This window comes from Fundulus heteroclitus, unplaced genomic scaffold, assembly GCF_011125445.2.
Source record: "Fundulus heteroclitus isolate FHET01 unplaced genomic scaffold, MU-UCD_Fhet_4.1 scaffold_43, whole genome shotgun sequence".
In the NCBI taxonomy this organism is placed as follows: Eukaryota; Metazoa; Chordata; class Actinopteri; order Cyprinodontiformes; family Fundulidae; genus Fundulus; species Fundulus heteroclitus.
Genome location: NW_023396846.1, coordinates 238,931 through 251,292, shown reverse-complemented (window position 1 = coordinate 251,292; position 12,362 = coordinate 238,931). Strand labels below are relative to the sequence as shown.

At 38.1% G+C, this 12,362-nt stretch overlaps 1 protein-coding gene across 1 annotated transcript; it reads left to right on the top strand.

The window, feature by feature from the left end:
* The first annotated feature begins 1,231 nt into the window (after nt 1–1,231).
* LOC118560401 (G-protein coupled receptor 4-like) lies at nt 1,232–4,561 on the top strand. The gene is made up of 4 exons (XM_036131380.1): nt 1,232–1,396; nt 3,389–3,423; nt 3,588–3,728; nt 3,814–4,561. The coding sequence occupies exons 1-4, from the start codon at nt 1,232–1,234 to the stop codon at nt 4,355–4,357; spliced, it is 885 nt and encodes a 294-aa protein (XP_035987273.1). The 3' UTR covers nt 4,358–4,561.
* The last annotated feature ends 7,801 nt before the right edge of the window (nt 4,562–12,362 follow it).

Below are 12,362 nucleotides of genomic sequence, written 5' to 3'. Positions count from 1 at the left end.
ACTCTCAAGGTTCTGAAGTTGAGGTTCTCTCTGTAATCACAGCTCCCACTCTATCAGTGAACAGTTTGTGTCAAAAATAAATTAAGAATTAAACTAAAATAATAAAATTTAAAAAAGTTTGTCATATGCAGAGGAGCTTCCAATGTGTTCCAGAACCAAATGCTTTATTGTTAAAATTGGATAATTTACTGTGTTTACCTGTATAAGCAAATTAATAATGATTGAGGGATGGTTAAACCTCTGTACATTTATTACTACTTTTACAGTGTTGATCAATGCCACAGGCCTGTTTTTCTTGTTTTTATACTTCTGTAAATATCTATCACATCTAGTTTCTGAGAAAACCTCAAACACATTTATATGTGTAACTCTTAAAAATGAGAATTGAAACATTTCCTTGTTCTCTTTAAGAATTTTTTTTCTTTGTTCTGAGAAAACCTTATAAATCTGCCTAGAAACCTAGCGTCCAGCACATATGTCCACGGTTTTATAAATAAATCTGATATCATCAGAAATAAACAGCAGCTTTAACTCCACTTGACTATTTCTATTACAAACCAATGAGGGTATTTTCATTTCCTGAAAAGTTCTGATTTTTAATATATAAGGCTCCTATCTGACAATGGCTCATGTACAAATAATATCTTATGATTTCATCTAATGATAAATAAGTCCTGATCACTACCCTTTTTGACTTCCTTAAAGTAGATGTAGATAAATCAACTCCCAGTTCGCAAGCTTTATTTGTTCTCCTCGATGAGAAGAAGATAAAATCTTCATGCCTTGACTTTAAGGTAAATTTCATATTATTATTAGTAGGAATAATTACCTAAAGAATATATATATATATATATATATATATATATATATATATATATATATATATATATATATATATATATATATATATGAAATCCATATGATGCCTACATCCAGAGCAATACAGCATGTCCCAGTGACCGTTTTTAAATTTTTAACATTGCGAATGAATTCATTTTTGTAGAAAGAAATGTTTTTGACCAAGGCAGGTATATGACGGAAAGCTAAACAGGAAATATTTTGTGATTTTTTTTTTTTTTTTTCAGAAATTGAATGTTACAAAAGATTTGTAAGTGAACTTGATCTTCCTTGAATAACAAATAAACAAAGATGAGACATGAATGAGAACAAATAAGACAATTTGTTTCTCTTGACTTCATTGTGTTATATTTTCCAGGTTTTACAGGAAACAATGGAAGAGCAGAACCGCACCAACTTCAACAACACTGATGACTTCTACATCTTTGGCAACGGCAGTCAATGTGATACTGAACCAATTTTACATGTGGTGGAATTAATAATTGTTTGCACCGGACTTCCTCTGATGCTGGTGGCCATCTGTGCAGTTTTTCTTCTGGTACGTTCATTAGGATTCACTCTGTTTTTCTATCTTGCCATGAGTGTTGCTGTATCTGGAGACACTTTTAACACAGGTCTAAATGTAAAGTAATGATGTGTTTTCTTTCACATATGTAAAGTGTGTTAGGATCAATGATACAGCATTGGAACTGAGCATGCTTTTTTACACCCTTACACCATGTTGCACTTTGTTTTTTAAATTTAACATCATATCTGATCCTCATGGGTCATTTAAGCGCAATGCTCAACATACAGACTATGAATCAAAATGTATATTTATTTAGTAAGTATGTAAGTAAACTTTCTTCATATAGTACCTCATTTATATAGTACCTAAGAGCCAGTCTGAATAAATGGGTTTTCAGTCGCCTCCTAACAGAGTTAACAGTCTCTAGACAGAGCAAAAACAGAGACACCACACAGCTTTAGAGGACCTCTGGTCCTAAATGAGTTTGTGGACTCGTTAACAGCCTTTGTCTGGAGGATCTCAAACTGTTAGAAGGGGAGAACTGCACTAGAAGATTGGAGCCTGACGACACAAGGCTCTAAAAGTAATGACAAACATTTTAAATGAACTCTAAAACGTACAGGTAGCCAATGTAATAGTTTAATACTGGAGTAATGTGCTGTCTCTTTTGTTTGTTGGTTAAAAGCCTTGCAGCAGCTTTCTGAATAGAATGGAGAGGGTCAAAATCCTTCTTTTTCCAACACATAAACCTGTTGTTACAATAGTCAAGATTTCATCTAGTCTTGACTAGATAAAATAAAAAGCACAATTAATCTATAGTTCAGCTTTTGACACCAAAGTTTAAAGCTTAGAAATATTTATTAGCTGAAAGAAATGGTTTCTGATTAATCAATGAGAATGGCGCTCCAGCGACATGGCAGAATCAAAAATGTTATCGACGTTCCTGAGGTTTGGTTTGAGAGAGGAGCCAAAGTAGTTAATGGCATCTCTTATTTGCAAAGCTCATGGAACGGTTTTGTGACTTGCCAACAAATTTTGGGTCAGCTTTTTTAACTTGGGATCAGATGGGTAGAAAGGTAGTGTTTGGTAGATAAATGCGTCAAGCCACGGGTCTCCATACCCCATTGAAGAGCGAGGTAGATATGCAATTGTGTGATGTTAGTAGTAGAACTTGTGCATGTATTTGAATGATTACTAATGAAGTACATGCTAAGCATTGTTCGATTTACAGAAAAACCACAGGGGGGGATCATTTCAATTGCTTTATTAATGAACATAACAACAAGGTTATATATGGACTGCATGTTTGCTGCTGCAGCATATCTTGCACACGTTTCCCCTTTACAGACAGGAAGGAAAATCTGAAAGTAAAAACAACAAAACAACAAACAAACAGGAGTCATCCTAATAAACACAGGCTAAAGAGCATACATTCTTTCATAAATATGATCACATCGGCAAGTTTGTCATTCCACTATGGGCGTCAACATAGCAACGCGCTAGCAGGTGCTCTTTCAGGTAGCTAGCTAGATCCAGTAGGTTAGACTATTGTTTTTAAACTTGCACCATCTACTGTTGGGACTCAGGAGTGGGTATTAGTTTACTGTAACCGCTTCGAGCAGAAAACGTAATATTACATTTAAAAACAAACAATAAAAATGTGAAGGACACAAGACATGCAATAATATACATTTTTAAAAATCCATAATATAACTTATTCAGACCAGAGCGGGGGGGGGGGGGGGGGGGGGGGGGGGGAATGTATAACCCCCAGGGGTAAAACATGAATGACCTGAGAGGGGGACATCACAAACAGAGGGGGGGGGGGGTAAATCCCCCCATACCCCCTAGCAAATTGCACCCAGATGGTAACTAATGGTTAAATATGACGTTGTCTAAACCTAAAATTGTTACGCATGATTTCTATTTTTCTTGTATATTTGGATACATTTGAAACGAGCAACAAACTAAATTTCTGGACATGCTTATAACAGCTCTATCATGTTCAATGTTTGCTTGCAGGTCCAAAAAGATCACTCTGCTCCAGTCTACGTCATCAACCTTCTCATTTCTTTTTTTTTCTCAAATTTGTTTATTTGTTTTTTCTTCAGGTAACAGTGACCACAATAACAATGTGAAGAATAGGCACAAACCGCTTGCACTCACACACACATACATACACGCAAAAAAAAAAAAAAAAAATAATAATAATAATAATTGGAAACCTTCTCATTTCTGATCTCATTCAGCTGTGCTGCCTTACTGCTTGGAAGGCATGCGAGTTTCATGACATCATCGACAACAGCTACACTTTTGCTGTAATGGCCAGTGTTGGATTCATGGTGTGCATCTCGATGGAGAGGTAACTATGTTTATGTAAACATGGATTCAATTCTGTATTTGAGTACATAATCTATTAGAATGTCAGTGGGTTTCTCTCATTTCAGGTATTTGGTCATTGTCAAGCCGTTGTGGTACAGATTCAGAAGAAACATCAAGACGTCTCTCATGGTTTGTGCTGTTGTATGGACATTGGCACTTGTTTGTGTTTGCCCTCTTTATTTTGACGTCCACCCTCGGGTTCAAGAAATCATCTGTGCTGTCTTCCTTCTCATCCCCCTCCCCCTGTTCATCTTCTTCCTTGTTGGGACCATCAGAGCTCTGTCTGCTGCCCACAGTGTCCCTGCAGAGGAAAAACGAAGGATAGTAGCAATTCTTGTTGTGGTGCTGCTTATTTACATGCTGCTGTTTCTTCCTAACATTTATTGGTCCCTGGTTAAAGAAGCTAAACATTACCAGATTTTTACCAGCTTGGCTTGCATTGGTCTTTATTTAAGTCCTCTGGCTGACTTGACCATGTACTTTTGCATCAGGAAAAGTGCGATTGACCATCTTCTGAAGTTACTCTGCCATTGTAAAATGTCAGGCAACTGGGAAACAAGCAGCATAGCTGTTGAAAATATGTCTGCAACATGCTCTGAGGCAGTCTAAGATTTGCTTGGACCTGTGCGACTCTCCAGAGATGCATGTTAAACCTGGACAGTATTCCTCTGAACCCAAGCACACATCATGTTATCTGCAATTATCTTGTTGTAATGGGGATACACCTTCATTCTTCTGATCCCTCTAATCCAGACAGAGGAAATTAAATAACAATTTCCAATTTGTCCAATCAGCATTTTCTGTTTCTGAATGTTTTTCTCCTACTATACATAAGCAAAAAGATTTGACATTTCATTTATATTATTTTTAATCTGTGTTTTAAATATGTCTAATGGATACAAAGGTATATTACCTTTGTCTACAAAGTGTTAAAGAATAACGATATGTCACTCTATGAAATAAAACATCAATAAAAATTTTCTGCTTTTAACATCCCTGGTCTGGACAAAATGTATGTTCGCTTTAGAGATTAATGATGTAGAACTACAGCTCCATTCATGCTTATTCATAAAAAAAATTCATTTATTTTAATTTTAGTACAGAGTAGCATTATTTTAACAATTTAATCTGTGCAGGGTGCTTCACGTTTGGAATGTCAAAATAACAACTTATTGTACTGTTGAATGTTTTCATTTTACTTATTAGAGCCGCATGATATTGGAAAAATCCAACGTTACAATGTTTTTTTAACCCTGCAATATACAGGACATACATTTTACGTCTTTGATAGAATGTGATGTTGGCAGTAAACAAACCCTTGAATCTTTTGAGCTTTAACGCCTTGAAATAAAATATTCTAGCTTCATAATAACTATAAATAACTAATGACTGTCAAAAAGGTCATTGAACGTTTTATTCAACAGCTGACATCTTCCACAACCAAGCTGGACATTTTTTCTATTAAAAATTATTTACAAAAAAAATAAAATAATAACAGTTTTACATCAAATTCCTATATCGTCCTCAGCTTCTTGTTTTATAAATAGTACTAGAAAATAAATAAGGAAGCTTTAACAAAATGTTTTAGGTACCCTAGAATTAACACAACACTTAATTTTTTTTTTATTTCCTACATTGCGGGACATGTGATGTGATTATTGCCCACACTTACATTGCCATGGTGATGCTCAAACAACATATTGTGCAGCTAAATCTCGATGTATCTGCTAAGAGTGAAAAGCTGACCACTCTTGGTTTATCTTTTTAACTATCAGAAACATTTCTGAAAATTTCAATTCCTAAACAACCAGATAAAATAAATATAACAAACATGGTTAACAAGAATTAAAAAGCCTAAAAGACAATGACATAAAAATGTCAAATACATTTTTTACACAAAAATAGAAATGATATATACAGTACTGTAAAATATCCTCAACTATTTCATTTCTGTGTGTCAACACAAGCTGGTGTGCGGGCATTTGGTTCCCTCCTGTCAAGACCTAGAAGGGCTGGAGAGTATGCATGGGACCCTCAATCCATGCCAATTTTGGAGTGGGAAAATTGAGAAATACCCCATTCAATATCATGGTAAAGTAGCATGGTATAAAATAACTCAAAACAAGTACAGGAATTGGTATATATAAATAAATGATCATTGAACTAAAAAATAAATAAAATCATAGTGTTTGGCAACCAAAAAACCAATATGATGATTCAAATAAACATCAATAATACATGTATTTAAAGAGTGAAACACAACATGTTTTTCAATGTTGTTATTGTTGAAAAGCTAGCTTGGAAACTGCATATTAGTTATTTACATTCAAAAGTGGCTAAGTGTGTTGGGGTGATGAAACAATGTAGTTTCATTAGGCAAAGTGCATTATTGATTCTGTATCACTCCTTGATAATGTTCTATTTAAATTATTGTTCAGAATTTTGGGAAATTGTTCCAAGACAAATTTGTTACCTTTAATTACTCTGCAAAAACGAGCCAAATTGCATAAAAGTAAAATATAATGATCATACCAATCCACTTATTTCTATACATTAATTTTAAAATAGCAAAACTTGGTAAATTATAAGGTGGCCTAAATTATGTATAGGGCATCAGAAAACTCCCTGTCGGATAATATCCAAAATCTGTCACGTCAGAGATGCTCATCGTGAATACAATCTGAGAGGAACTAATAAATTATATCAGCCAAAAGTAAGGATGTCATGGTTTAGTTTTGATCTAGCTTTTTTCCTGTTAGTTTTCAGTTCCTCCTCCTCCTCTCACTCAGCTTACCCTCCACTCCCTCTGCAATCAGTCACACTGGTTGGACATTAATTAGTCAGAACTCACTCCACCTGCCAGCTTCCCTACATAAGCCTCCCTCAGTCTTCTCTTCCCTGCCGGTCCGTCATCAGACTCCACTCACTCCACGCCTGTCAACCTGGTTTGCCCCTGCTTGCTGCTGGAATCCTGCCACCTCTGTTTCTCAAATTAGGCCTTTGCTCAGCTACTGGATTATTCTGCCATTTCTCTGCTTCAAGCCTCTGCTAGCTGTTGGATTTACCTGCCTCACCCGTGCTTCAGCTACTGGATTAATCTCCCACCTCTGAGCTTCAAGCCTCTCTTAGCTGTTGGATTTACCTGCCTCACCTGTTCTTCAGCTACTGGGTTAATCTGCTACCTCTGAGCTTCAGTAGGCCTCTGCGAGCTGCTGGGTTTCCTGCCTCCTCTGTGCTCCAACAGCCCTGCTCTCAGGAACTCTCTCTGGTCCGTCAGCTCCCGCTCACATCTACACTGTAGACAAAGCTGTTCCAGTCCAGTCTCTGGTCTCATCATCTACTACTCATTTATCAGTCAATGAACTCTCAGTAATTAGGCCCGTGTGTGTGGTGTGCTTTCTGAGTTAATCAAGGAAAAATCTTGACAAAGGACAGCATTAAAATCCATGTGTCTCTTGGTGAAAGGAGTTCTGTTACGTAAAAGCCTTGCAGAAGAGATAGAAACTTCTAAAAACAAATCCCAATTCAAAGTAAGATTTAAAAAATATGAAATGAATATGTATTTGTAGGAAAGTGCCTGATTTGTACATCAAATTAATATGCAATGTATATTTAATATTAATACGGAAATTGTTAATTTCTATTTGATATGAACTTTAACAGCAGACTCCCTTTTAGTTTTGTCTGACTTTCTTTCTGTTAGGGTGGATCTTTAGTGTAGTATAGTGTTTACTCTGAAGAGTGAGTAGTGTAGAGTTGGGGTTTGAAACCTTATAAGCATTGCTACTTTCCATCCCCTTTTCAAACCAGGTATCGTTCTTTTCCCTTCTTGGATTATAAACATGAATACGGATTATTTCACTTGCAGGAACCAATAAACAAGTTTATTTGGCGTTATGTTAGAAACTGTTCAGTGTAGTACAGCCACTACTGTGTCCTCCCAGATTAGTTGCTCTACCTTGTCTTCCTCTCCCTCTCATTCATAAGATGATTTCTTATGGGCCCCTTTCCATTTCCCCGTTTATCCTGCACCACTCTACTCATTCCACCCACATTCTACTCCACTGTACCCCTTCAGGTTTTCAACAGACCGGTAAGGCGGCGGCTTTGAGCCCCACCTTCTGTTTTACGCCCTGCTGGTATTAAGCTTTACAGTGTAGCATTAACTCTGAAGAAATATGTAGCCATCCTCTGTTAAAAGAGCCATGACCAACATCCTCCAGGGGGCACAGGGGTGGGAGATGTCTGTCCATCTGGAGAAGAAGCTCGCTTTCCCACCCATCGTCCAGACCACCTTGAGGCCTGACGTTGTCACCTGGTCAGAGCAAGCTAAGAAAATCATCCTGGTGGAACTGACTATGCCTTGGGAGGAAGGCTGTGATGAGGCCCATGAGAGGAAGAACCTAAAATACCAGGACCTCATCATGGACTGCAAAGACAAAGGCTGGCAAGCATGGCTGTTTCCAGTGGAGGTCGAGTGCAGAGGGTTCCAACCACAGTGAATGTGGTCTGTGTTCACTGCACTTGGCATATCTGGCAAGGAGAGGAAAACAGCTTTGTGCAGGATTAGGGAGGCAGCAGAGAGAGCCTCATGCTGGTTGTGGTTTAAGAGGGAGGAGGGGGACTGGAGGCCTGGAGATGATGGGCAGTGACCTGGCCACCACTGCTGACCCACCAGCTGGAGGGTGTAGCGGTTAAGGGTTGAAACACCGCGTAAAGGTTGGGCACCCTCTGATGACATCATCTCCGGGCCAAAACCCACCCAAAGTCACTTTAGGGAGTGGCTGTAAGTATAGCATCATGTGATGTATTCAACAAGTAAGAAAGGGTGTAATAAATAAGTGAATAAATAATCATAAATAACAAGATAAATAAAACAAAAACAAAAAATAGAAGATTTAAATGCAAGATTGTCTTGAATGTTTTTAAAGCTAAAATAATCCACCGGTTAAATATCTGGATCACAGGCTGAACACAAGTATTGATTTGTATCAATACTTGTGTTCAGCAGAGGGGAGAAGAGAATGCTCTGTTCCACACCGAGTTCAAATTTAGGGCTTTTTATTTTTATAGGCTGAATAAAGGGTAGTTACACACTGCCTTTTTGGTGAAGTGTGCCTGGGGTCAGATCCTCTTCCGCTGCAGTAGAGCATCAACACAACAGCTTCTTCTCTTTGCAGACGCTGCTACCCTGCCCTGAAGTAGCCTCCATGCTGCCGGGAGTTTGCTCACACCACAGTGGCTTCCATGAGAGAAGGCGCCACTGTCTGTGTGAAGCCCAAGCTGGGCTTTGCTTAATGCTGCTGAAGGAGCATTGGCTCTCCCACAGAAAGCTGCTGTTTTGACTCTGCCAAACAACAATGGTTCCATCAGCATTCGGGAAAAATGACTTTTTGGACCACACACTGTTTACAGACAAAAATTCACTGCTTCTAGGGTAGCTTTCTCTCTCAGTAGTATTGAGTCGGCAAATCACAGTTGATTTTTTTTTTCCTCTCGCTCCACTGCCACGTCCATGCCTCGCCCATGGACCAGTGTTGCCAGATATTTTGAGACAAACAAGGAACAGGTGATATAAAAAAACAAGCCCAAAACAAGCAGCAACCCACCACACAGACACAGAGTTAGGGTACAGACGTTGTACCCATATATTCTTCACTCCGCAATGTTTAGACGGAACACGGAAATGTTTTCTTGCCGAAATACTTTTCTTGGCTCGTAAATAAAGATAGACATGGTATTACGTATTAATTGTTGTTCATTATTAGTTGTTAAAAAACTTTCACTCTCTCTGTCAGTGCGGCTCAGCTGCACTGAAAAAAAAAACATTTCACACGGCCAGTGTACCAAATACAAGGAGGACATACTTGTTTGTCATATTTAGTTATCACATAGTTATTAGGCGCTTAACAGAGAGGTCAATAGCGTACCGCGCACGTGACGTCACCGACTCAAGAGCAACGTCCCTTTTGCCGCTTAGGAAGGGCATACAGGTAGAGAACGCCGTAGCAACCAGCTATTACACGCACAACAGAAACAGCGATATGACCGACTTTGCAGCCATTAAACTTTTCCAAGACGATGTCCCAGGCGCACGGTTTACTGGTCGAACTGTCGAAGAACACACCAACCTTCAGCTCAAACGATGGCTTGAGTGTCGAGGGCTTAAAAAAAACGGAAAACGGGCCGAGTTGATCGAACGGTAAGCTTTGGGTTTTTTTCCTGCACGGCGGTCATGCCGTCGTCGGCCGTTTTTTTGTTTGTAATCACCGTCCAGGGATCGGTATATGTTTAATGTTTGTCTTATTTGAAATGTTTTTGAGTAAGCTATCCTGGTAGCAAGGTATCAAGTTAGCGCCTGCTACCATGATAGCCTATATGCTATCATGGTAGCAGGCTATCATGTTAGCGCCTGCTACCATGATAGCCCATATGTTATCATGGTAGCAGGCGCTTCATTATTAACATGTCAGCCACCAAAATACTCTTACCTGTTCACTACTTGATGTCGCTGGAATTGGGTCAGGATGTTCTTCGGTTGGGCCCTTTCCTCCAACAAAATGCTTGTTACATATGTAGGCCGACCGCACCGGTGAACCCAGCGCACACATTTCTCCTTGGCAGTCTTGAAGAAAACATCCTTCATATGCGGCCGATCAGCAAACCTCAAGTCGCTGTTGCACGTTCCATAGCAACAATGTTTAAAAACCATGGTTTTAGATTTGGAAAAAGCAGTCGTTTACCGAGTAAAACCAAGGGTAACGCACGTCTTTTACAGCAAAACAGCGGCGGACTATGCAAGCTTGCCCTACTGCGTACCACGTGATGTGACGTCATCGTGACGTTATGTTTCTAAAAATAGCTCGCTCGCGGTACGCCATTGAAATTCATTTAGCACACCACTGGTTTGCAGTAAACCTACACAGTGGGGCTTTAACTTAATTATTTTCCCTTTTGGACCAATATGGCTATTACATGTTCTCCAGTGAGTCCGGGTTGGGATTTGTATGCCTACCTACCTGACAAACACAGCAGAGAGTAGCAACATTATTTGTTGCCTTTACAACTTTATGTGCTTGTAGATAACGTTACTTCCTCATTGCGTTTTGCATTAGACAACACAGCCCCCTTGAGAAAGAAGGAAATGATTCATAGGAGGCTGATTCCCTGGTTTAATTTAGAGCTGTTTAATTTGAAGCACAATGTTGGAGGCTGGAGAGAAAATTGTGCTTTACATATCTAGAGGAATCCAACCTAATCTGGAAAAAAATCTGCTTTTGTATACAAAGACCCCTCACATAGTTAGAGCAGCATATTTTTCATCTTTAATAGGTTTAATAGTCGGAGGTTAGTGAGCTCAACACCCCGCTTGAGCTGCCAGGACCTTCAGATAGGCAAATAGTAACAAATAAAAGCAAAGAGCAAGCTGTCAGATGGCATAGATAAGGTGATCCTCCCAAAACTCCAAGCCGAAAAAGATCGTCCACTATACCTTTAATAATGCTAACAATGGATCTTACCAGTACATCTACGTTGTCTAATCATCTCACTCTAACAATGCAGTGAATGAGAGTGTTCCTTTGGTAACAATAAATGGCCATTAGAGAAGTATGGGTTGGTGGTTAGGCTGATGGTCCTCTTATGCGTTTAAACAACCAACTTTAATTCTCGCAATCAGCCTTGATGATCTACTATGCATAGGTATTGCTTATAAGGCTAATTTAACCTGTAACTCAGACTCAAAGAGTATGAGTATCTTGGAAAAGAAACATGGGTTCTTCAACAAAGAAGAACCCATCCAGAGGACCTACTCAATATTATTTTACTTGGTTTATGGAGATGCATCAGGATATGATAAATATATTTTTATTATAATGATTTAAATCTTTGAAAGCCCAACAAGGACAATGTCTCATTATCAATGGTGCAGAGGAAAATTCATGACAATAAAATACAATTAAATCAAAAAGACCAATAATAGACAATAATTCAAAAATAATGGTAAATATACTTAAAATTATTGCATTTCTGTAACTTACAGGGGAGTGATGACTGTAAAGAGATAAAAACAAAAATTAACATTCCAATACAGCTCTTCTAATAAGCATGGAGGTAGGTTTGATTGAACAGCTATGTAGTTTTATTAGGATAATTAATCATGTTTAGTCTACTTGTTATTGCTCTATTCCACGTGGAGAATACTAAGTTTGATGAGAAGATTACAAACTGAAACAAAAGAAAGATTAGACAAATAAAAAAAGTGTTTTTTGAGAAATTAGATATTTCTACACAAAACACAAGTGAACACAAAATAGCATACACATAAAATTATTTGAGATGCAATAGAAAATTCTATAAAGAAAAAGACAAATGGATGATAATATTGGACAAACCATTAGTCCAAAGGAAATATTATTTATTCATAAGATTTCCTCATTAGTAGATGCTTTTTTTATTTCAGAAAGTATTAAACTAAAGCATTAATTGCTTAAATACACTTCAAAGCTTTAGAGTGATCAATTTCTTCATAACAACACTAAGTGTTACAGGAAAAAAAAAGAAGCTTGATTATATATCAGAACAGCCATTTCTATTTCAGCTGACCAGTTAGATA